This window comes from Natator depressus, chromosome 9 (assembly GCF_965152275.1).
Source record: "Natator depressus isolate rNatDep1 chromosome 9, rNatDep2.hap1, whole genome shotgun sequence".
Taxonomy (NCBI): Eukaryota; Metazoa; Chordata; order Testudines; family Cheloniidae; genus Natator; species Natator depressus.
In genome coordinates, this window is record NC_134242.1 from 47,045,948 (window position 1) to 47,072,407 (window position 26,460).

General features: G+C 44.8%; 1 protein-coding gene and 2 non-coding genes across 5 annotated transcripts in view; all 3 read right to left on the reverse strand.

The window, feature by feature from the left end:
- The window catches only part of ATG16L1 (autophagy related 16 like 1), a 28,275-nt gene extending 6,453 nt beyond the window's left edge, over nt 1–21,822 (reverse strand). Inside the window, exons 1-14 of one of the 3 annotated variants that reach the window (XM_074964049.1) lie at nt 21,576–21,822; nt 20,492–20,585; nt 15,975–16,080; nt 15,296–15,369; nt 14,836–15,087; nt 14,169–14,234; nt 11,052–11,138; nt 10,496–10,552; nt 10,255–10,302; nt 9,406–9,508; nt 8,284–8,389; nt 7,803–7,873; nt 3,705–3,776; nt 675–795 (exon numbers count right to left, since the gene is read on the reverse strand). In XM_074964049.1, the coding sequence (XP_074820150.1) occupies nt 675–795; nt 3,705–3,776; nt 7,803–7,873; nt 8,284–8,389; nt 9,406–9,508; nt 10,255–10,302; nt 10,496–10,552; nt 11,052–11,138; nt 14,169–14,234; nt 14,836–15,087; nt 15,296–15,369; nt 15,975–16,080; nt 20,492–20,585; nt 21,576–21,690 (1,372 nt within the window). In that variant the 5' untranslated portion in view covers nt 21,691–21,822. The remainder of the gene's footprint in view (nt 1–674; nt 796–3,704; nt 3,777–7,802; nt 7,874–8,283; nt 8,390–9,405; nt 9,509–10,254; nt 10,303–10,495; nt 10,553–11,051; nt 11,139–14,168; nt 14,235–14,835; nt 15,088–15,295; nt 15,370–15,974; nt 16,081–20,491; nt 20,586–21,575) is intronic. The other 2 variants (XM_074964050.1, XM_074964051.1) reach the window with 2 other exon arrangements.
- On the reverse strand, nt 5,172–5,438 carry LOC141994292 (small Cajal body-specific RNA 6). The gene has a single exon (XR_012641081.1).
- Nucleotides 8,822–9,095, reverse strand: LOC141994293 (small Cajal body-specific RNA 6). Its single transcript, XR_012641082.1, has one exon.
- Nucleotides 21,823–26,460: the final 4,638 nt, after the last annotated feature.

The window sequence follows — 26,460 nt, forward strand, 5'->3', positions numbered from 1 at the left end:
TGAGAATCCAAAATCCCCAACAGCACATTATTCCCCTGAACCACTTGACTACCATGCCCAACATCCCTACAACTGTACAAGGACAGTTGTTTTACCACCACTTCATAATTAGTCAAACAAATCACGGATGAGCAACATGACACACTCCCCTTTATACACAAAAAAAGAGTGTAGGACACTGGGGGAGAAAGGCTGTCTCTGTGCCAAGTTGTACTGAAGAAACCAGGAAAATATTTTAAGGCAAATGTTTCTGCTATGAAAAACTGAATCCTGCCATTTGCTTCATTGGAGGCAGGAATTGGAGGGATTTCAAGAGGGAACTTAAGACCAGCCCAGGGTTGTAAGGTCTGACCTGCCTTCAACTTTCTACAGTTTGATGGACAAGAGGGTCTAGAATGCAGTTGCCCACTCAATCAGCAATACTTTTCACTGTAGCATATGGTCTTTTCTTAGGTTTCCCATGCAGGTAACAGCCAGGCCTGACCCTGCTTAGCTTGCAATACCGAAGATCAGAATATCAAAAAGCAGTATGGCTGCAATTTCCTGCTTTTTGGAGACTAAGAGAATAAAACAATTAAGCTGAAGTAAAACTTTCATTTACATCCACTAAAGAGAATAAGAGGTGTGCAAAAGACAGAAGGACGTTGGTGCTGGGGTGGAAATGGTTTCCTTACAAACTTTGCTGCGCAGGTCCCAGAGCTTGAGGGTCCGGTCATGACTCCCTGACACGATGCGTGCATTATCCAGCAAGAACTTGGCTGACAAAACCTTCCCACTGTGGCCTGTCAGTGTGTGCTGGGGAGAGAAGATTTACATGGTGTAAATGAGCAGTTTCAGCTACAATTGCTTCCTGTCCTCATGGCTATGATCTTGCCATTCAGCAGCTTACCAGGGACAAAGTCTTTGATTCAACTCCTCCCACATTAGTCTAACGTTTGACTAGAGGCATGGGTCACCAAAAAAAAAAAGCTCATCTTTCCATTCAGGTTAAACAGAATGTAGCTTTGATTCCCAGTCTGCTTCTCCATGAGTCAGCAAGTGCCGAGAGTACTCTCTCCGGGTTGGAGATACTCTCTCCCTCAATTGCAACTCCTTTCGCTAGTTAAGGAGTAGTTCTTTTGAAATCTATGACTCTTTTCTACCACCCCCAGTAACCTCGGTTGGAAGGATGGTAACTACAACAGTCTTAAAGGATAGACCAGGGGATGGACTAAAGCATAGTAAGAGTTGGAATGATGGTGTCTCCAGATTTCAGAAGCTGACTGTCAAGTAAAGGAAAAAGGGATCTAGTGTTAACTCTGACGTCTCAGCTTGAAAGCCGGAGATCTCCAGAAATTAGAGAATTGCTCCTATCAGCAGATTTCCATGACTGTTTCTGTCTGATGCCAACTGCAGTCAGGGCCCGTTGGAACATGAAGTACAATCATCACAAGTTATTAGATACTTTTTTGTCAATCATAGAACTAATGTAGCATGAGGGAATAGACTGCCGGGAACAGGGAAAGTGATCAGAGAGCAATCCTTCCCAAAAATCAAATCTTCTACTGTTAATCACTGAACTTCTGACTTGCACACTGCTACATGAACTACAGAACCACCAGAAGACTTAAAAATGGAAGTGAAATGGGAGCAGAGCGAGGAACTGAAAAATTATTGCACAGCACTAAAACCGAAAGGTCATGGATTGTCTCAGTGGTTGCAACAGGACAGTTAATCTCTGGATACCACAATTTTATGGAGAGGATCTTTATAACCTTGAAGAATATTCCATTACCATCCTTGCTGCACTGCCATTAACAAGTGAATACTTGTTTATAAAATAGGTAGTTTGATGCAGGATTTAATATCAAATCAACTCAACTGCCCTCAATGAACATGCAAGGAAGATAAGGGGGAGGGATAGCTCAGTGGTTTGAGCATTGGCCGGCTAAACCCAGGGTTGTGAGTTCAATCCTTGAGGGGGCCATTTAGGGATCTGGGGCAAAAATTGGGGATTGGTCCTGCTTTGAGCAGGGGGTTGAACTAGATGACCTCCTGAGGTCACTTCCAACCCTGATATTCTATGATTCTATGATAAATCCATGCACCAAACCCATTCAGACAAGGAAGTCAATGTGCTGTATTAACTCAGTGAGCAGTGATGGTACTGACCCAAAGCCTGAAGGGACACTGGAAAAATTGCAGAAAGATCTAGTGAAGACTGAGGGGAGTTTTGCATGGGGACTTTTCACACAAAGTTAATAAGGATTAAGGTTAAGATTCTGTCACGGGTATTTTTAGCAAAAGTCAGGGACAGGTCATGGGCAGTAAACAAAAATTCACAAAAGCCAACAACCTGTCCCTGACTTTTACTACAAATACTCGGTTGGGGGGTGGGAATACCCTGCTCCAGCCCCACAGGGCTTGACCCAATCCTAGCCACTGTGCTGGTCACCGGACAGCTGCTCCAGCAGCCCTGGGACTGACAGCTGCTCCAGTCCTGGCGCAGAAGTAGTCACGGACTTCCCATAAAGTCATGAAATCCATGACCTTTGTGACAGAATCATATTCTTAATGATCATCTATTAAACTGTTATACACTTTTGTTTCTACCTGATGGCAGGATTTTTGGGCCAATCTAAAGCTGCAAAGATTTTGACATGTTCAGGAAGGTTTCCCATACAAGATCTAACATTCTGGAGATAAATATCTTCATATTAAAAGCAATCAAGTGAATTATATTGTAGGTGTACTTTAGAACAATACGTAAAATGCTGAAGATCTACAGAGCAAATAATGCAACATGGGGCAAAGAGAGATTCAAGTTCACTTCTAATGCCTGAAGAGCGTGAGAGGCTAACCAGTACAGAAATGACAGCAGAGCTTCTGTGTCAGAAAGGGAACAGGCCTGGCTATTCCAAAATGCTTCATGCCAGATTGTGTATTCAACAGCTTGTAAGAGCAACTAAACATATCTTGAGTTAGAGTCAGCATGCCAAATAATGTTTGGTGAAATATTCCTAAAATAAAAATTTAAGAACAAGGATCACGTCCAGGAGCAGGAATAACTGAAGCCTCTTAGACAGTTTCCTCTGCTAAGGGAAGAGAGCACTTTTCAGCCTAGGGAGATCACAGGCATGTCCTTCCTTGGACAAGGGCCAAAGAGTCCACTCTGAAGAGGTGGAGGAAGAACATGAGCAAGAGATTAGTCTTTTGTTAAGTATCCTGATTAGAGACTAGTGCTTCAGGGCTTGTCTACTCCAACAATTGAGCCAGGGACCCAAGCTGGCACCTACTCAGTTAACATGCATCTAGTCTAGGAAATAGAACTGTGTTTTAACTAAATCCCTGAACCATGTTACAGCCTTTGGGTCCTTAAGACTGCTGTATCTTAACATTTAAATGGTTCTAAAGTTAATACTTCCTATGTGCAGAGGAAAGTTCATATATTTGGTCGCTATTTATCTGGAGAGGTTTCTGTGAGGCTATGTGCAGAGGCCAGTGTTGCACACCAGGTTATGCTGTAAAGGCTCTCTTCAATTAAAAAAGGGATAAAAATTCAATTAATGTTTTGCAAGAGAGCAAAAAGAAAAAAAACAAACCCCACTTTGGCAAGATCCTAAAACAGTGGAATCCACAATTTTTCAGTGTCCTTTGTAAGAACATAAATGAGAATACTGGGCAGAAAGAGCCTACACATTGCTTGACTTTTGCAAGAGACTCACCCGTAACCGATAGTCATCTACAGTCCAGATTCTGCTGGCAAAGTCATTTGAAGCTGCTAAGAGATAGGAGCCCTGTGGAAACAGGAGGGATTTAAGTCAATTTCCCACAGTGACTGAAAGAAGTAAACTACTACACCCAGCAAGTCTCAATACTATGGGATAGTCATTAGAACAGACAATCCACAGGGTTCACTTTACTGCCATACTGCTAAGAAAGCAACTGGCGGAGGGAAGCACCAATTAAGTTTGGATGAGGAAGAAGATTTTCAAGACATTTTCAACAAAGATGTAATTTTTTCATGAGCCATGTCCAGATTCCCAAACAATTGGCTATGAAAGGAATAGTGGCCACAGTGCTGGAAGGGAGGGACATTCTTTCCAGACCATTTCTACTCATAACCTCCTTGCTGCTGCAAGGATGGTGGGGTTTTCTCCTACTGTGCCTTTACCCAGACTATTTTTTGGCTCTCCTTCCCCACAAATAGCTCCAGCATCTGCCCCTGTTGTTGGGCCTAGCTGACCCAAACTGCAGAGTGAGGCTCGCCTGATTCTTGTCAATTTCACTCCCATCTACCGGGTTCTCAACAGAGGTAGTAAAAACTAAGTAAGTTCTGGTCAGGAGATGGACAAATGGGTATACAGGTATCCTGAGGGTGGTGGCTCCTTCCTTTCACTCTAGACAGAGATCATATTTCAAGACTCTGTATGGCAAAGTTATTTCTCAAGAAAAATCCCAGAATGACAAGGCTTGTGCCTGACAGTGTCAGGTGACTGATTCAGAAAAAATCATGGAACCCAGAATGCATCTGTTCTGACAAGATCTGCAATGTGATCAAGCCACTTACACCAGAACAAGTTTCTCCAAACAGGTTAGCAACACCAGACAACCCTCTAGTGCAGTGGTCCCCAAACTTTCTCAATCACAACCCCCCCTTGCCCAGTCCACACCCTCACTGCCCCCCCCCCCCCCGGGAGTCAGGGTAAGGGTTTAGTGGGGCATAACGGAGGAGGGGGAGCCACACTCTGGGGATGTGTGTGAGTGAGGCAAGGGAAGGGGAGCTGCGCTCAGGGCAGGAGAAAGCCGCTGATACCTCTCTCACTGTAGCCGCCTGAGTGCTCCTCCAGGCTCCAGCAGCAGCAGCAACTGCTGCTGCTCTTCCCACCCTCCAAGGGTGGAGACCGGTTACTGCAAGTAACCAGACTTTTAGTGGCTGGGACTGGGGCCACAGCAGAACTGGGAGTAGAGCAGGGCTTACATGACATGTGCTCCCTCCCTGGCCTGCTGTGCCTCCCTTGACATTCCTCTGCACCCCCCCGGAGGGGGAGCCCCATAGTTTGAGGACTCTGGTGAACTGATGAAGACCAACGTAAGATGTTTTTGGAGGTGTATCAATAATGTGAAAGCACAGAAATGCTAAGCTGTAAAGATGGCTTCAAACTTGGCCTTAGTTCATACATGGTGAAAGAGGTCTCAGCAAGAAAGTTTGAGATCATGTACCCAGATATGCACCTCCAAAACCCCATACTCCTTTGACTGGTTCTGTTGGATGCAGATCAGAATTGTGCCTGTGATGCTCTAGGGAACATGAACTGAACACATCACAATTTGTCAGCAAACACTCCCCCAGTCACAGCATTGCTGGGTTATGATGGGTGAGAAATTGCTGGGAGTTGAAAGGGTGATGGAAGTGTAATCCTTCAGGCAGTCAGACCTTTTACTATTCATCACAGACCTCAGGGAGGCATCTAATCCTCACCACCAAGTTATACACATTTCTCAATGCATAAAACAGGAGCAGATACATACAACTCTAGTAGTTTCAAGGAGCTCATAAGGCAGCAGTGGAAATTCACAGCTGGGGTAAGACCTAGCTCATTTTAAAACTCCCAGTAGCCCAGATGACTGGATTCTGTTTATCTTCTGAAAAGTGAAGTGCAGATCAGAGTTCTAGGACTTGTCTATGGGGTGGGGTGAAGAGGGGAATGACTCAGGAAAGTTAATCCAAATTACCTACAGGTGTGAATTTGAAATGGATAAATTAAACTGCATTAAACCCATGTGGATATTCCTAGGGCTGGTCTACACCAGGAACTTACATTGGCATAGCTATGATTCTAAGGGGTGTGAAAAATCAACACCTCGAGACAAAGCTATGATGATCTAACCTCTGGTGTAGACAGAACAATTCTTCCATTGATTTAGCTACTGCCTCCCGGGGAGGTGGAGTAACTACAGCAATGGTAGAACCCCTCCCGTTGCTGTAGTGCAGGGGTGGGCAAACTTTTTGGCCCGAGGGCCACATCGAGGTTCCGAAACTGTATGGAGGGCCAGGTAGGGAAGGCTGTGCCTTCCCAAACAGCCTGGCCCCCGCCCCCTATTCGTCCCCTCCCCATCCCCTGACTGCCCCGCTCAGAACCCCCGACCCATCCAACACCCCCTTACCATCCCGTCCCCTATCCACACCCCCGGGACTCCCATGCCTATCCAACCCTCCCCATTCCCCATCCCCTGACCGCCCACCCTCCCAGAACCTCCACCCCATCCAACCGCCTGTTAGGATATAGATATTCAGGCCTGTCTGCAAAGGCCTGTACTTTAAGAATTTAGGGGTATTCTTATCACTTGGCTAGTTCTAGAGGTATAAAAGAAAGAATCAAAATCACTGTCTGCTGGTGTAAGGGCCTTCTCTTACTGTGACAGTTTGAGGCCCTGTTCTTAGGCTAAGGCCTTTGGCTAAGCAGCAGAGGCAGCCATAAGCTAGGAAGTGAACAGTCACATCCTCACATTCCAAACTAGTCACATTGAAATAAGGTGCTATTGGGCTGTCAGACACTATCAGGACAGGATTGTATTCCTATCACCTCCAGAGAAAGGGAAGTGCCTAGAAAATGTAAAAGGAAACTTAGTTTGATAGCATCCTGTCTGGCAAGAACTCACTTATCAATAGCTGGGAATGTGAAATCCTCACTTCTGTATTGTTTTGTCATTATAGTTCCCACTTTGCTATTGTTTGTCTGTATAATCTCTGTCTGGTTCTGTGATTGTTTCTGTCTGCTGTATAATTAATTTTGCTGGGTGTAATCTAATTAAGGTGGTGGGATATAATTGGTTAGCTAATCATGATACAATATGTTAGGATTGGTTAGTTAAATTTCAGTAGAATGATTGGTTAAGGTATAGCTAAGAATATTACTATATAAATTAGGGGCAAACAGGAAGTAAGTTGGGATTCGAAAATAAGGAAAAAGGAACTTGTATTTAAGCTTGCTGGAAGTTCACCCCAATAAACATCGAATTGTTTGCACCTTCGGACTTCGGGTATTGTTGCTCTCTGTTCATGCGAGAAGGACCAGGGAAGTGGGAGAGTGAAGGAATAAGCTCTCTAACACCTCCCCCTACTCCCTATACCCTGACTGACCCCAGGGACCCCCTGCCCCTTATCCAACCCCTCCCCCCCACTCCCTGCCCCCTTACCATGCCGTTCAGAGCACCAAGACTGGCAGCCGTACCGCCTGGCCGGAGCCAGCCATACCACCACGCAGTCTAGAGCACTGGGGCAGGTTGGCGGCTCTTGCAGCCATGCTGCCTGGCAGGAGCTCGCAGCCCCACCGCCTAGAGGGCTGGCAGCACGGTGAGCTGAGGCTGCGGGGGAGTGGGGACAGCAGGGGAGGATCCTGCTAGCCTCCCGGCCGGGGAGGGCTAGCCCTCCCTGGCCGGGAGCTCAAGGGCCGGCCAGGAGGGTCCCGCAGGGGCCTCAGTTTGCCCTCCTCTGCTGTAGTGTCTGTCCATGCTGAAGTGCTTCAGCAGTGCTGCTATAGTGTTTTAAGTGTAGACATACCCCTATTCATAATACAGTGGCCTTAATTTGGTTTAAGCTTAATTCACTGAAGTGTCCCTTTGATACTAGAGTTCAGCCTACTGTATGAAAAAGTTTTGTACTATATTTTAAAATGTTTGTCAGGTATTCCTACAAGTATTTTAACTTGTTTGTTTGGGGATGTATTTCAAAGCATGTGTGTGAAACTGGTAGCCGAGCACAAGCTACTGCAATTAATTTCTCCCCAAACACAGACTATGGGTATTATACAAATACTCACAGCACTGTCAAATTCGATACTCGTAATCCCTGCGTTACTGCCAGAGAGAGAACTTTTCAGCTCGCACCTATCTGTATGCAGAAAGAAACAATTAAGCAATGAATTGGATACAAATGGGGGAAGGATTTGAACTTCTGGGTTAGATCCATTTGGCCAACACACTGGACAATTACCACAGCAACACAAAAATGAATTACATAAGTGGCACTGGCTTTTGATCAGTTTGCTTGAGCCTGGCTTTACTCCCCCATTCCGAGTATATTTCAGCTGACCTAACATAACTGCTTCACACTTTATATAGTGTTTGTCTGGAACTGTAGAACAGCATGCTCAACTTAAACACCAGCAACTGAGTTAAAAACTTTAGGGGAAAATCCATTTTGTATGAGCCAACTGTATGGGATTCTAAATTTGGTATAAGACAAAAAGTATTCTTTATGGCCTATGTCTCTTCACACAATAACTCAGAGCAGACACTTACCTCCAAAGACTTCCCAGAGTTTAACTCTCCGATCCATGCCTCCTGTTGCTAGTAACCGGGAAGCAGGACTGAATTGCACTGCGTTCACTTCTCCATCATGTGCATCCTTGGGGGAGGGTGAACAAAAAGCACAATCACAGCCACCCCAAATGACATCAGCACCAAACAGAACTGTCAGACTGTAGCACCATACAGAGCTTGCTGAAGAGTAGGCTGCACACAATCGTGATCTAGCCCAAATGTGATCATCTTTCATATGCAGAAGGCCCATACTAAATAAAATTAGCAAAGCCTACATTAAACAAATCAGAATACCACAAAAACTCAGGTGAATTACCCAGGTAGTAGGAGCGGTATAGGAAATCTCTGGGATTTCTTTCACCATTCAGCAACCATCTCTATTACATGAGCATTCAAAGCAAGTAACTGGTTCACAAGAGTTTGCTCCAATTTTCCAGCTATAAAATGAACAACGTAGAGTTGCCTTGCACAGACTCAGATTCAAAAGTGGCCTCACCATTCCATAACATATGCAAGAGGTCTCAGCTTGAAAACTTGAGATCACACACACCACAAATAAAGACACCCCAACACCCTAAACTCCTTAATTGGTTCTGTTGGATGACATTCAGGGCCATGCTTCCTTACACTGTGGATAACAGGCACCGAACTTATCCTACATTGTCAGCAGCCTCTCCCGCAATCACAGCACTGCTATAGTATGATGGGACAAAGAGACTGTTGGGAGCTGAAAGGGTAATAGGAGTGCGATTCTTTTGTGCACTCAGACCTTTTACTAGTCATCATTGACCTCAGCAAGACGTACATTAACTTAACTATGACCACAAAAGAAGGAACATTAAAAGCATGAAGGATGCATGCACCTGAGTGAATTTTTGTTTTAGGTGGATATCCAGGCTGAGAGTAAAGTCAATATGGATTAAATGGACCTAGCTGCCTTGCCAATTCACGAGTCATCTTCTAGATTTAAAACATTATCTGGAGCAGTTTAAACAAGCAGAGCCATATTATTCGAGATAGCATTTGCTACTCAAAGGTCAAATTCTCCTCCTCTTAGGCAGGAAGAGTCTGAAGAATCTTGTAGTTCCTGGATATACTTACAAAGACATACACTGCAGTAGTGGGCACTCTCACTTCTTTACTGGAACCTGGATGCACATCTACATTTTCCTGGGGAGCGGGAAATGAGGACAGAGAGCGCCTCCTGCGATGGGACACAAAGAAAAATATGTTAAATAGAAGAGTGGATGCAGTTCTTAAAGTGGCAGGCACAGACCTGGATGAGCCCAACTATCACTGTGGGGTGGATGAGAGACGGCCAAAATCCTTACTTTATTCTTTCCCCCCCTCCTTGCAAGACTGCATTTTATCAGATTACATTGTATTCTCTCACATGGCAGCATGCATCAGTTCATGCCTGCACTGTCTCTTACCTAGCTTAACCTTAGTTTGCTCCCACACTATCAAATTCACTGCCAGCTAATGTCTGAGCAGTCATCTTTTCTTGTACTAAGGAGTCAAACAATGTAAACATCACAATGAGTTTAGAGGGACGGACTGCAACCCCACCATTGTGTCTAGTTCAGACTGCACTACTGTGGCTGTGAGAAGATCCCAGCCAGTGGAGTACCCCGTTTGAAAGCTCAGACTCCAAAACTGTCTTAAAGAAAGACCTTCCACCTAATGCAGGACTCCACTTAGAGGGTCTGACTACAGCACAGTCACTGGAGAAGAGACCCCAGCTAGTGAGGTGCTGACTACTGCACTGTCATTAAAAAGAACCAAATCCACATACTGCTCCATTCAGAAGGACTGCCTGTATTGCTAACTGGAAAGTTTCTAGCCAGTGTTATGAACATCTGAAGACTAATCAGGGTAGTGAAGCTGGGTTCCACATTACTTCAGTGTCATATATTCACATGCTGGACTAAGAGTGGATAATGTTTTCACCTGGCAGCATCAGAAGAGTGATGTCCCAAAAGGGAAGACTCAGATAGACTGGAGGGAAAGGTCAGAGGTCAGCATACGTCAAGATGGAAGAAACAGGAAGTTGAGGAGAACAAAAAGAAAAAAAAGCAGAAACTAGAAGAAAGGCTGACATTATGACATCTCGATTCCTTACATCACGAAAATTCTGGTATACATTGAAACCAATATATAAACAAGAAAAGGTGAAGGTGTTCTAACCTACCCAAAAATATTAGTGATAGAGTCCAGAAGGCCTCCAGCAGGCTGGGACAGTCGCTTACTAAAGAGGAGGAGAGGACAGGTTTAAGCCTTATGAACAGATTGTTCAAATGAAGATCAATAAATACAGTTCACACCACCAAGTATCTGGGAAAAGAGGCTTTCCCTTTCAGACCCAAGCTCAGGAGGGAAGATCCCATGGGAGCAGCAGATGATGCAGGTCACCATTAATAACAGCTTGGAATATATAAATGGGGGTGAGGTTAAGGACCTTATAAACTTTGAGAAAGGACTTTCTTCATTGGGTTTAAGCAATTTGAAACTCTGTTTAGATTTGTCAATCACTCCTTGACCCCTATTCTCACAGTTGGGGGCTGTTCATATAACTCTACCTACCCTTGCTGCTGTGTTGTAGTAAGAAATGTGTGTGTTAAGTCTAGGTGGGAAGGGAGTTAAGTAACTTTTCAACAGTTTTCATTAACCACTACCCATTCTTCTTAAGTTATATTGACATTTCAAAAGGCACCTTAAAAAAGGTACAGGAATATCAGTCTACATACCTGGATGTCCGGCTGACAGCTCGCACTGGGGAAGTCTCTTCAGCTGGGTCAGAAGTTTCATCCACAAGCACTTCAATATCATCATCCCTGGAGAAGTATGGGAACATGCCTCCTTTTGAATCAGCCAAATAAGGCCCGTTGTAGTTAACTCCCTTTGTCAAACCCCAAAGGCAGCAACTCTATTCAGCAATAAAGTGAACGAATATTCCCCCCATACACACCCTCTCAGGTTCCCATATTGGTTTACTGTTAATCTGCATATTACCTAGTTGGTAACTGAGCAGTATGGGCACTTCATACTTAAGGCAGTAAGTGAGCAAGCAAAGCAGAAACTAGGCATAAATCCATTCCAGCACGGAAGTAATTGATACTGTTTTTCCAATCTGTACAATCTCTGCTCTCACATGAAACCCTACCATACTGTTTACGTAGTCCCAACTTTTTCCAGACCTAAGTGTCTCCAGTGGCCCTCACTCCCAGATCAAGAGAACTATTCCAAATGCCAAAGGGACTGCATCACAGAAATTGTATTCTGTTGAGATACGAGTTCAAATTCACTGAATGAACCTGTCTTAGGACTTTCAAACTTGAATTGATATTCTTAGTCACAGCAGAGTTCCTCATTCTATAAACATACAAATAAGGAAATTTACTACATATTTCTGATTTTAAAATGACTTTTCAAGTTTTAACACTCCTCTATCACAATTACTGAAGATAAAAATATCAATTACCCTAATTCTCTACAAAAATTAGGGCTGTCGATTAATCAGTTAACTGATGCGATTAACTAAAAAAAAAATCACAATTAATCACACTGTTAAACAATAGAATACCAACTGAAATTTATTAATTATTGGTTTTTCCACATGCTCAAATATATTGATTTCTATTACAACACAGAATACAAAGTGTACAGTGCTCACTTTGTATTTTTATTACAAATATTTGCACTGTAAAAATGAAATAGTATTTTTCAATTCACCTAACAAGTACTGTAGTGCAATCTCTATCGTGAAAGTGTAACTTCCGAATGCAGATTCTTTTTTTGTGTGACATAACTGCACTCAAAACCAAAACGTAAAACTTTAGAGCCTACAAGTCCACTCAGTCCTTAGCCAATTGCTAAACAAGTTTGCTTACATTGACAGGAGATATTGCTGCCTGCTTCTTATTTACAATGTCACCTGAAAGTGACAACAGGCATTCGCATGGCACTTTTGTAGCCGGCATTGCAAAGTATTTACATGCCAGACATGCTACACATTTGTATGACCCTTCAAGCTTCGGCCACCATTCCAGAGGACATGCTTCCATGCTGATGCTCGTTTAAAAAAAAAAAAAAAGTGTTAATTAAATTTGTGACTGAATCCTTGGGGGAGAATTGTATGTCTCCTGTCCTGTTTTACCCACATTCTGCCATACATTTCATGTTATAGCAGTCTCGGATGATGACCCAGCACATGTTCGTTTTAAGAACACTTTCACTGCAGATCTGACAAAACGCAAAGAAGGTATCAATGTGAGATTTCTAAAAATAGCTACAGCACTTGATCCAAGGTTTAAGAACCTGAAACCTGAAAATCTGAGATGGATGAGGCATGGAGCATGTTTTGAGAAACCTTAAAAGAGAAACACTCAGATGCAGAAAAGACAGAACCTGAAACACCAAAAAAAGAAAATCAACCTTCTGCTGATGGTATCCGACTCAGATGATGAAAATGAACATGCGTTGGTCCGCTCTGCTTTGGATCGTTATCCAGAAGAACCCATCATCAGCATGGACGCATGTCCTCTGGAATGGTGGTTGAAGCATAAAGGGACATATGAATCTTTAGAGCATCTGGCATGTAAATTTCTTGGGACGCTGGCTACAACAGTGCTATGCGAACGCCTGTTCTCACTTTCAGATGACATTGTAAACAAGAAGTGGGCAGCATTATCTCCTGCAAATTGTAACCAAACTTGTTTCTGAGTGATTGGCTGAAGTAGGACTGAGGGGACGTGTAGGCTCTACAGCAGAGGCGGGCAAACTACAGCCCGCGGGACCCTCCTGCCCGGCCCCTGAGCCCTTGGCCCGGGAGGCTAGCCCCTGGCCCCTCCCCTGCAGCATCAGCTCACTGCGCCGCTGGCGCAATGCTCTGGGCGGCAGGGCTGTGAGCTCTTCCTGGACAGCGCAGATGCAGAGCTGCAGCCTGACCCGGTGCTCTGTGCTGTGTGGTGGCTGGCTCCAGCCAGGCGGCATGGCTGCCTGTCCTGGTGCTTTGGTCGGCGTGGGCCCCCAGTGCTCCAGGTAGCGTGGTAAGGGAGCAGTGGGGGTTGCATAGAGGGCAGGAGAGTTCGGGGTGGTGGTCAGGAGGAGGGGTTGAATGGAAGCAGGGGTCCCAGGGGGGGCAGTCAGGAAGGAGAGGGGGGTTGGATGGGGTGGCGGGGGGCAGTCAGGGGGAGGGGTTCCAGGGGTGGTCAGGGAGAAGGGGTGGTAGGATGGGGCAGGGGGTCCCAGGAATGAGAGAAGGGGTTGGATGGGGTGGCGGGGGGCAGTCAGGGGTGGGGGTCCATGGGCCGAGCCACGCCTGGCTATTTGGGGAGGCACAGCCTCCCCTAACTGGCCCTCCATACTATTTCGGAAACCCGATGTGGCCCTCAGGCCCAAAAGTTTGCCTGTCCCTGCTCTACAGTTTTACATTGTTTTAATTTTTGAATGAAGTTTTTTTTGTACATAATTCTACATTTCTAAGTTCATCTTTCATGATAAAGAGATTGCACTGCAGTACTTGTATTAGATGAATTGAAAAATACTATTTCTTTTGTTTTTTACAGTGCAAATATTTGTAATAAAAAATAAAAGTGAGCACTGTACACTTTGTATTCTGTATTGTAATCGAAATCAATATATTTGAAAATGTAGAAAACATTCAAAATATTTAAATAAATGGTATTCTATTATTGTTTAATTGTGTGATTAATTTGTTTAACTGCTTGACAGCCCTAACAAAAATACATTCATGCATGGTGATGAGAAGAAGAGACACCTTTCACATCAGACAGGAGAAACAGATTTATTTCCCAGACCTCAGTTTTAGCACATCTCTAGTGCCTGAAATTAGGGTTACTTACTGTTCAACTGGCAGTGGTTCCTTGGCAGCTTCCGCTAACTCCTTCTGCAACTTGGCTTGTCGCCTCCTGGAGGGGGAAAAATAACAAAGTTCTTTACATAATCAAACCTTATAATGATATGTCAGCAAAGAAGCCTAGTGAGATTATATGATGCTAACACAGGCATCACATGCCAAGGAGGCAAGTATGTAAGCTGCATTTGGAAAGAGAACACTTTGAAGACTGCATGCATGGCTATTAACCAGAAGTTATGAGGAACTGATTCAAGTTAATGCGTCGCTTGGCCAAATAGCAACTAAGTTAACGGGATACAGAAAATGAAGAAATTGTTTAGGTTAGCCCAAGGGGGTAAAACTAGGAGTAACCAGTATGTTATACAACCATGGTAAAATCAGAAGACAGATTCCAACCGTTTGATCTGTTAGACTAGAATAGTTTCCTGAGGAAATAGTGGAAAAGTAATTACTTTAGTCATTTACAATTAGACAAAGCCCTGGAGAATATATTTTCCTTTGTTGGCCCCAGAGAATGAACACGAAGTTCCAGAAGCTTCTCTGCCTTGAATGTCTAGGTTTTCAGAGTAAACAGAAGACTTTCGGAGACAATGGTCGCTCTCGGACTGGCGTACTCAAACCACGCTTATGGTCATATATGGTCAACATCTCACCTCGAGTCCTTCTCATTCTCTGCATTGAGCCGATTAGCTTCCTGAGCCTTCTCTGCCATCCAACGTGTGACCAGCTCTTGGTTGTCTTCAGTAGTTTTCCTCAGTTTCTCTTCTAGGGCAGTGAAGGTGATCTGGAGAGCATCATACTCATCCTTCAGTGTTTGATTGGCTCGCTCAAGTTCTTGCAGCTTGCTGCGCAGTTCCTGGCACTCTGTTTCCAGCTCAGAGATCTTTTGCATGTATTCTGCAATCCTGGAAGAGCAACACCATAAATAACACAATGAAAAACACTCTTTGGTGCAGACACCATCTTTTTGGTATGTGTTTGTACTGTGCATAGCACAACAGGGTCCTGGTCTATGGCTGGGGCTCCTAGGCAGTACTGTAATACAAAACAAACACCTGACCAAAAATGTGGGTCTCATGCCCTATATCACAAAGAAGAAATGCTCCTACTCACTTTGCTTCGTTCATCTGCATCTCTCTGTCTTTCTGCTGCATTTGATTATTCAAATCAATCACTGACTGGGCCAACTAGGGAGAGAAAAAAAATTTACAAAAAATGCAGGGATGCCACCTGTACTCCAGCCATTCATTGGCTCCTAGTCAGAATGTGGCAGTCCAACTTTATAAGTAATGTGTGCATCTTTCAGAACTTCCTCTTCTTCAAAGACAGTAAACAGTTCTGGACACAGTACTAGCAGACAGTATCAGACTGGAAAGTCTGCTACTTAAGAGCAGTAGTCATCACTGTTACTGTCCCTTACTATCTCAGCCCTGTCAGACAGAAAGGCTCCTTTGGACACAACCACATCAAACATTGAGGATACATATGAGGAAGAAATATTTACTTTTTTCAAATATCATAAAAAGCACGGAAATAAAGTAGCAACCAGAAGATTCACTTATGTAGGAAAAGCAAATCCTTTGAACTATAACAATACTACAAGTTAATCACATGAACAGGTTGCACACTCTGCAACTGAGAAGCGTCAAGGGATAACAAACCTATCAGAAGTTTAAATTTGACAATAGCAAAGATAATGAAAAAGGATCAGAATCCAATATCTTTAGACAATTACTGCACAGACACCATGCTCACAAAGGGCCACAAAATACATGAAAGAGGACTTTCTAACCTCACCACGCTTCTTATGCAGCTCTGTCAGCTCCTCTTGATGTTTAATCCTCAGCTGGGCCATTTCCTGCAATTGAGCTTCATTCCTTGTGCCATCATGCCCTGGACTGGAATTTTAGAGGAAAGATTTCACAAGCTAGAAGTTGATGACTTCTGAGCCTCTGCCTAGATAGCCTCATAATAGCATCTCCTGCAATTTCAAATTTGCGTTAACTACATTCAAACATTAAGGTAGAGTTAAAACCCTCCAGGCAACCAGCCTCTACTGAAATTTATTACGAAAGGAAGTCTCATGCATAATTCTAAATTCTTCATAGTCTGTCTATACATCTCATTATCCCCCCAATTAAAATAGCCAGACCTAGTCAGGCATGACATTTAAAACATCATTTAAACGCATCCTTCAATAACCCTCTTGAAACTCCCTGTCAAGAAGTCTAGAGTATAAAAAAAATACTTGAGGTCTTTGCATCCTAGAAGTAGGGACACACTCTACTTTCCTTGAGTGGGCAAACATGTGACTTAATTCCCTTCAACTACAGGTCTTAAGGACAGAAGTTGTTCTTTTGGACAAGAATACTCCTCTCCAGTACTACTCCATAATCCTCAGCTCAGACTTTCAGTTTGTTTCATAAAGTTTTTTGTTTCTTTGTCTCTCATGGGGCTGAGGGTGGAGGGGTTCACTCCTGACCTAGAACTCACCTTTTCCTGTCATGTTGTTGTACCCACCCGTCATGCAATTCTACTTTTTCCTCTCTTAATTGTATGCCTTCAGATATACCATCACATTCTGACACCATTTCCCTGACTACCCTTCATCAATGCCTTCATCTCCTCTTGCACCTCCCTAAACTTGATCTCCCCACCAAGGACATGCAGAGTTGCTGCTGCCTGCCTTCTGACATAGTCTTTATATTCCAAGAATTCCATTGACTCCCACATGCATTTGAGGTTATACAACAAAACCTTCCTCTTTGGACCTACTCCTCATGGACCTTGTCTTCCTCTCCCCACTTCCTTAATTCATTTAGCCCTGGTCTCCTCCACATACTCATCTCTTTGTGAGAATGTTTTTTCTTCTACAGCTTCTTATATCTAGAATATCATACCTCCATCTTTTTGCCTCTTCCTAAGTCTTAGATAAAAATAATTTAGCCCTTTCCTGTACATGGTACATTTTCAATTTCTCTCCTGTTCTGATTGTTACTTTATAAACATTTAATTTTTCTTCAGAGGATCTGGGGAAGTGCATAAAGACGCTAGACAAGTTGAGTCCTAGCCTAGGGCAAATACAAGTCTTACAGCATGCCGTAAACCCAATGCTGTCAGTTACTAATTGCATTATTTTTAATTTACAAATCCCCCCCATTAACAGACTAGTCTATAAAACCAGACTGAAAAGTAGTTCCATAATACCCTCTCCTCCCAGAACAATTTTAAGCAGTTTGGAAGGGTTCCTTGATTTTCCAGGGATTGAGTTCACTCTCTTAACTACAAAATAGAACTTAGACCCAGTTATTATGTTAAGAGCTCCTGGTTTTAGGTTAAAATAGAAGCAAGATGAGGCTTTTTTATACAGTACCCCAAGGACTGCAAAAACTGCAAGGTTGGGTGAATTTAAAGTGGTTTGTGGAGGGAGATGATGGCGCCTAGAGTTCTTCAAAAGGCAGCATGTTCCAGGGGATAGGGCAATGGACTGAGAATCAGGGAACCTGAGTTCTATTCCGTGATCCGCTACTGATCTGTTGTAACACCTTGGGCAAGTCATTTGCCCTCTCTGTGCCACTGCTTCTTCTCCCACACTTTGTCTATCTTCTCTATGGAAGTTGTAAGCTCCTTGAGGACTGGCACTGTCCTATTCTGTTTGTACAGCACAGTGGAGTCCTGATCAGGTTGGAGCCAGTAGAAACTAATATAAACAATACGCTACCCATCACAATAACTAAAATCTTCTACGCTTTTTGGAAGCTCACACACAGAAACATGGAGGTCAATTTTTAAAAGATATAATTCAAGCAAAACAACAACTTTTTTAGAAGTTAAAAAAAAACCCACAGTTTTTCTAAAACAATAAAAATCAGAAAATAGACATACTAGTAACCCTAAGCAGTATAAGAAGGAAATGTGCAGTATCTGTTTGCGTAATCACCCTATGTTTGGTACTCAGGGGAGAAGAGAGGCGGGAGAGATGGGACAACCTAGCTAATCTGCTCTGAAGACCATAAAAACAGAAAGGAGTCAGAGTGACAGATTAGTGTTCTGAAGGGAAATGAATGTGAGAGGGACACTAGTATGTGGTCATTTCAAACTTCCCTCTCACTTTAGTTTACACAATAACAAATATTTCTATTTTGCCTGCAACAGTACCACTTTGAGCTGTTCTTACATCAGATCTCACAAGCTAAGTAGGCTCAAACCAGGTCACCAATAGAACAGGAGGTCTAGGTTTTTAGGAAGTGGTGTTGATAACTTATTCTTCCTACCCAGGTAGCACTTACCCAGTGGGCCAATGTGATAACAGAAAGCAATTACCAGACAGCTGTATGTCCAAAGGTAGTTTAAAAAGTCCTGAGGGAACACCTGTTATCCTCTGACTTACCATGGATATGGAAGTCAGTTCAGGTGGAACCAGCCATTCCCCACTCAAGCCTTTAGGGGAGGTAAAGACAGTCTCCCAGAGACCCATGGTTGTGGGATTCACTCCCTATCAAGGAGTACAAGAGTATACTGAGGGCACTTCCAGAGTAAGGCTTAGGATTTTACTTTTAAGGCTTGTTTATATGTACTGTAGTCCTTCCCGTCTTTGCTCTTGCACTATTATTCAGTTGGGCATAGCCTCCTACAAATGAAAGTTGGCTATCAATGGCACAATCTATTTCAGATGGCAGGGCAGCCTGTTACAATCCCCACAAACATAGCTTTTGCCAGAGCAGATACTTGTACAGCCTTAAATATTATGGTCACCAAAGAACCTCTGAGATATTTCATCAGGGTATCAGACTGTGTGCTGGCCAATTTCTAACAAGTAATTACACTCTAGTTACTTAATGTTTTGCCTGTGGTATGCCAGCCAAATTCTATTTCAACTAATTACACTCTACTTGCCCAATGTTTCACTTGCAGTTTATGTAGGACACAGTATTATTCATTTCCTATCCTCAACAGTATACAGTGGTTTCACACAACATGTTTTCCACTTTAGAGGTAGCTGCACTTCATTGGTGGGTGAAGTAATTCGTATACATCAACTTTATAATTGTCATGAATATTGAAGTCTACTATTGTGCCCTTATTGCAATAATATCAGTTCTGATCTGTTACTGTTCATATGCGGTCAATGCAAGGAACTGTAGCTGGATTTTTCCTACAGCAGCAAAGCTTTCTGAAGCTAATGGCCACCTGGCTTTTTTTTGCATGGGGCAAGGGGGGAAAGAGGCGTGGCGCGGCGGCGGAAAGAAGGGAGAAGAGAAGAGAATGCACTCTACCACTTCATTTTTCTCCCTAAGGAAGTCTTCATGACTCATGAGACCATGAAGCCACCAAGTTTGAAAACCTCTACCTTAAGTACAGACCTGGTCTTTCCCTACAATGCTTATGAAATTGGACAAAGTCACTGACTGAAGTAGTATTGTAAGCCAACAATGAGAAGTAGTATGAGAGTTATGGGGCAAATAGGTCCAATAGCATAATAGCCCAATTTAGCCCATATCAAATACAGAGTCTGCTACAAATGACCAAATAAATCATTATCTGTCTCAAAATCTATTTGTAAGATAGCTTTCCAAAAGAATGGACTTAAACTGGGTAACAGCTGCAAGACCTTGTAATGAAGTGGTCTACAACCTAATCTAGGTTTATCAGGAGCTATTGGAATATGTTAAGGAAAAGTTAGCACGTGACTCCATTTTGGTTTGGGGCCCACCATTGTTTAAATGCCAGCACATCATACACCAGGAGGAGTGATCCTTAGATACTGAATCCCTGTGAAAATCCTCCTCCTTGTCTCCAGCCTGCCTTGACTCCCAGTATCTGGTTTTTGTCAGTCTCTAACTCCCTGTCTCTTGGCCCTGATGTGAGGCCTCCCATCCTGATAATAAAAGTTACTGATGCATGGCTTTAGGACCATGCTGTGTAATTAACATACTGGTTTAGCACGAGGAATGCACCAAGCAGGGATAGGTGGTAGATAAGAAAAGGGTTTGTTTATTGGCTAAGGTTTCCGATTTACGAGGGCAACATGCTTTGCTAAAAAGTATATAACCTTTGTATAATCTGTATTCAGGGTCCTGTCCTGGCTAGCAGGGGGGCACCACGCTCAAGCATAATAAACTTGGTGTTTTTTGGGAACTCTGCAGTTGTGGACTTTGTTTGTGTGCGTGTCCTACCAGGTGTAATTCGTAACAAATATTTGGTTCCAAGTTACTGTAGTAACCTATAGAGCATGATGTTTTAGTGTATGAGAGACAGCTGATTGAAATGTTCATCTCCCAATCCTGATTGAAAAAGAATTCCAAGTACCTGATCTCATGTCTGCTTTGCAAGTCATACTTTTCTGCTTGCAGCTTATCAGCCAGCACGGCATGGAGATCAGTCTTCTCTAGCAGCTTGTTATCTAACAGGGCAAGAAAGTGCAATTAAAAAACAAGTGAGGAACAAAACAAGCTTTCTCCATTTATAAGCTTTCAGGATCTTGTAGTTATTCCTACACTAACTCATCAAATGACACTAAGTCACACTGTGATACACACACCCTGTTTTGACTTTGGTAGACAGTGGTTTTATTCCTACTCAGGCTTTGATAACCTCTCAGAAACTGAGACAGTAGGGACCAATTCTGCAAAGTTTTATTCAGAAGTAGTCCTTACTAAAATGTACTGCTCTTGATATATGTGGGACTGCTCATGGGAATATGGGTTTGAAGAATCCATCCTTGAACTCATCCTAGGCAAAGGCAACCAAAGCACAGCTTGTAGAACATAACCAACCCTCTAATATTTGTAATACAGCCCTAGAAGAGTATTTTACACTACGGGGGAATAAAAGTAACATGTTAGCATTAGCATGGTAGCACAACAGTTGGGGAGCACCCATTTGCTTCTATTTGCTCACATTGCAACTACAGGTAAAAGAGATGGCCAAAAAACAAGCTCAAAGTGAAAAACCAACTACATTGGACAAGACCAACACTAAAGACTTAAACCCCCAACTAAAAGTCACTACAGACAATACTAGTGCTGGCTTCAAACCAACAAATATCTGAACAATGCCTCAGAGGAAGTACCTTAAAAGATGAAAAGATACTTCTCACACCATCCACAGTGCAAAGACTGAACTGAAACCAGATTCTCTCATATTAAATGTGAAATACTACACTTAAGCATGAACAAACAAACCAGTGCTTTGGTCTTTCATTATATACAGTGCAACAATAACAATCATGGTTAAGGTTGCCCAACACTTTCAATTATATCCCCATTTTCAGGAACTTATAACCTTACCAACTTTGGGAACTGTGGGATGCAGAGGGCACCCACTCTGCTACGGTTTAGAAGCATGGTAGTGAGGCTACAGAGCAAAACGGTGGTTCGTTACACAAACTTACACTGGAGGATGATCTCTTCAAAGGCCTGTCTCTGCAGCCGGTCCCGGCGCCTCAGCTCCTCTGCAATGTGACGTTTCCACGTGGGGAAACTCGCAGCTCTGAGCCCAGAAGTCATCGCACCAGCACCGGCCTCAGCGTCCCGGTTTTCTACTGAGCTGAGCGGCACCAGGCTAAGCAAGTTGCTCCTGCCACAAACACCCTCGCAGGCAAAGCCTTGCGACTTCCAGTGCTCAGGACCTCGTGGTTTGTGGAGAGGCCAGAAGAAGGGTGCACAGGCAGAGCGAGCCACAGACGGGACGAGGGGCACTAGTGGGGAGGGAGCGGGGAATACACTCGGGCAGGGGCACAGACACTCTGGGGCAGGGAAGAGAAATGCGGGCTGTGGGGGTTGAGTAAGGGCAGGACACGCTGACTGGGGGAGAGAGGGGGCAGCTGGCAGCAGGGCGGGGCGCACAGTCGAGCGGGGCAGCAGGGGGCACAGCCGGCGGCGGCGGCGGCGGGGGGGCGGCTAGGGAAGTGGTCAGCTACCAGCAGGGCGGGGAGATGGGGCACCTGCGGGGCGCGGGGCCCGCAGCCTGGGCAGGGCAGGGCAGAGGGCACCTGGCAGCAGGGCGGGGGGAGAGGACAGCGCAAGACTCGGGAGGGGCCTGGGGACGGGCCGGGAGCGGCAGGGCCCGGCTTCCCGGATGGTTCTGACAGGCGGGGGCCTCTCACCACCACTCCCTAGCCTGGCCACAGCCACTGTCCCGCTCGGCCGCTCCCCACCGGCGCCATTCTCCCGAGCCGCACCTCACCGGGGGCCTGAGCGCTCCGCGTCGCACAATAAAGCCGTTGCCGGTTGGCTCCGCCGCCGCCAGGCTGCCCGGCCCGGACAGCAGCCCCTTCCCACCTCCAGCCAGGGCCCTAGCGGGCACCGCAGACTCTGCCAGCTCGGGCGGCGCCTTCACTGGGCTCGCTACAGGCGAGTCGCAATCGCTATCCGGCGAACACGCCGGCCGCCTCGGCGCAAAATGGCAAGTGAGGGGGCCTCCCCGGGGCCGCCATTTTAGAGGCGGTACCGATCGACCGTCTCGCTCCGCGCTGCCATCTTGAAGGCGGCACAAAGAGAGGAAGGTCGCCGCCATCTTGGGGGTGGCGCCGAAAGCAGCCGAGAAACGGGGCGGGAGCTTGCACTGCACAGAGACTTCGCCTGTTACGGAGGCGCCCCGCCTAGTTCCTTCGGGGTTGGGCGCAGGCCCAACTGACCCCCTCAGCTCGGTGCAGCGCCTGCTGGGCAGACCAGGCCCTGCGGGCACACCCTGGGCCCGGCCGCGCCTCCTCCGGCTGTCGCTGTGGGGCAGCGGAGAGAAGACGGACCGGGTCTGTGGTGGACCCTCTGCCCGTGTAGCCTCTGGGCTGGAGAGGCCGGGGGTGATGGCTTGTGGTGTGGCCGCGCCGGGGGGGGGGCTCGTGTTCTACAGATAACAGCACACAATTTCTCTTTTAATATCCCTAGTTTTACCTTTCTAATGCCAGGGAGGTGCCCTTCCCCCACCCCCGAGCTGGGGCTGGGAAGGAGGGGGGGAGCTCCCCGGCAGTTGCGGCCCTGGATGGGGGAAAAGCTGCTTCTTTCTCTGCCCGTCGCAGCCCTGCATGTCCCAAATTCCCCCCACCTCCTCTTCTCACCCCACTGCCCCCTCTCCCCTTTATCCCGCCCAAGGCCACCACCTCACCTTACATGTGCATCTCCTCCAGGGACCAGGCACCTAATTAGTGGCGCCACAGCTGCGCAGCTTCACTAATTGTGTTGGTGGCCCTTCATTCTCTCATGTGTGGCTGTCCAGGCACGTACCTTAGAAGGAAATATCCGTGGACCACCTAAATGGAGCTGGTCCGCAGGCCACAGTTGTAGAACCTCTGGTGTAGACATAGCCTTAGTGATTCTCCTAGTGCAGACACAGTTATATCGTTCGACTAGCTTATTTCTCTGGGGGAACCAGTATCGGCTCTCCCACCAAAAGCACTTTTTCGCTGCTATAAGCTGCGTCTCCACTGGGAGGGTTTGCAGCTCTAGGTATACAGGCAAAGCCTTTCTAGTATGGACCTGGGTAAGTGAGAATGGATGGCTGATGTTGGAGGAGAAAAATGCTAATTAAAAAAAAAAAAACTCTCACAACTGTCATGCAATAAAGAACTCAAATAAATAAAGAATAAAGACTTAAAAGAAGCTAGAATGAAGTACAGAGGAGATGGCGTAGGTCATCTCTCTATGCTGAAGTGGCTTCTGTTGTGTTAATTTAGATAGAATAAACAGGGCACAGATATTAACATAATCCAGTTCCTGTCCAGCATTAAACAGTTAATCACGGTCTGGGATTTGATATACAGAGACCTCAGCCTGTTTTGTACCATGTCAAATACACCATCAAAAATCTTTTAAAACGTTTATTAAAGATACAGAAAAGAAAAACAGTTAAAGCATTTGAAATGTGAAGCATTAAGTAAGGTTTTCATTTTAACATTTCTTGCTCCCTTTCCCTTCAGCTGGAGAGAGTTTTTAAAACGAAAACTCCCTTGTTTGACAGTCTCCTAGATGATTTCAAAAATAGTAATAACTGCCCTTTTGGGGAAAAGAAGTTAGTTGGGATGAGCTGGAACTGTTGTTATTAAAGTCTGGTCCCATTTCATCACAGGTGCTCAGGTCTCTCTGGCCCTATCTGGTCATGCTCTCTCAGGATTAGGATGAAGAAGGCTCAAGGTCCCAGGCAATGGTGAAGTTCAGTCCAGTAGCCTTCATCTGGTCTGTAGTCCCCCTCACAGTCTTTCTCTTTAAGGACTCACAAAGGAAATGGTGGATGGAATAGCCCATCCCCTCATTATTTTGTCCACCAGTTAGGCCTAATATCCAGCACACCAATTTTGGTTAATTAATTTCTGATTCCCCATCTTCTGTTTTTACCAGGCATTATTTCAACATAGTCTTTGAATTATATTAATGTGGCCTTTTTTTTTTTTTGGACTAACTTAGTCTCTCTGTCCGGTTCTCTTGCACCTATTTGTAATGTTCATTATTGAAAGCAACTTCACTTATAATAATAAATGTGAATAGGAAGTACTGTAACATTTTATGATCTTTCATATACTTCACAATTGCACTCACAAACAGTAAAATTATAGACCCAATTATCACAACACTGCCCACTGCCAGACATTGCATGTTTATGGCAGGAAGCCCGGACAAACCACAACACAGGGCTGTATAGACAGACAGGAGCAGGATTATCTGCCATTCAACAGAATCATAGAGGAGGCTGGTAGTAGCTCACACATTTCCCTTCCATATCCTTGGAAACAGTGGGAAGACAGAGTAGTTAGGGTGCTGGTGTGCCTATCATGCTGACTATTATCATCTCATTGTTCCTTTGTACCGCTGTATGTCCCTCTGGGGTAGGGACTATCCTTTTGTTCTGTGTTTGTACAGCACTTGGCCCAGTGGGCTCCTGGTCCATGATTAGGGCTACTGTGTGCTACAATAATAATGGCCCCCCACTCTGAGAGAGCAGGGACCCTACAAGTGCAATTCCACAGTGTGACCAAGATTTTCCAATGCATGAGTACCTAAAGTTAAGCACATGTGTGAAGATTTAGAATCCTAAAAGAGTTAACTATTCTTTAAAAGCACAGAACAGCTCCCTCTGAAGTAATTGACTTCAGCAGGGACTACTGAATGATCAGCTCTTCTGAAAATCAGGTCCCTTCTTTAGGCTCCAAATTTGGTCACCCAGTCTTTAAAAAGCTTTGCCTATTCCTCTTGAGACTGCTCAGTTTTCATTCCTTCTGAGCATGAATCAGGCTTTATAAAGTTGGGAATTCAAGTAAACTCAAAATAAGGATATTTGAAACAATTAACAAAACTTAACCTTTCCAGCAGGCAACATGTGAGTGATGAGAGGGCAGAGAGTCATTTGGAGCAACTACTGGTACTTCTAATTTTTAATAGGTGGTGGGGAAAAAACCCCAAACATTTCAATAAGCATGATTCAGAGTGTACAAAAATAGGTTCCCCAAGAACAAAACAAAGGCTTTGTTGTTTTTCTGCAAAGCCAAGATGTACATGACACTTTAATGGGGTTTGGATTAAATAAATAACTGCTGCATGTGTGTCATGGAACGTGTGCCCCAGTTTGCTGTGACTCTCTCAGTAATTTGCATGCCTTCACATTTTATTTTTAAGCAAGATGATTAATGCATATGAAATAAGTTCATGCAAATAGTTACTGAAAATCAGTATACTAGCTGAAGGGTTATGTGCTGAATGCTCCAAAAAGGAAAGGTTAAATGAGTGTCTCTCAAGATTCCCTGAGCCTGGCCTAGATCCACAAAGGTACTTAAGTGCCTAACCCCTGATTTAGGTGCCACTGTGATCCACAAAACCCCCACTTAGCTGCTGCCAACTGTGTAGTGTCTAACTCAATTGGTGCTTAAATTTCTGCTGTAAAAGTTCCCAAGCACCTATGTTTTGGTCTCTGGCTGCCTCCTTCTAGGGGTCACATACCTCCTGCCTGAGCCTCAGAACAATCCAGGGTCGGGGGGAAAATAGGCATTCGGATGCCTGACTCATGTGCCAGGCCCATCCCATAGGGGTGCTCAGAGGCTGCCTAACTCCACAGCAAACTGCCAGGGGGAGGAGACAGACCCGAGGTGTCAGAACAGAGGGCCTTGGCCCCATCACTTAAAAGCCCTCCCTGAGTGATACAGGGACGGGGAGGAGAGGAGAGGAGCAAGTGTGTGTGTGTGGGGGGGTGACGACACTATTTGTCAAGTGCTAAGAATAGGTGCAGGGCTGAACAAGACAATGGGCCAGACTGCCTGCCCTCTGGGCATGTTCACGGTGGGAGGGGACAGG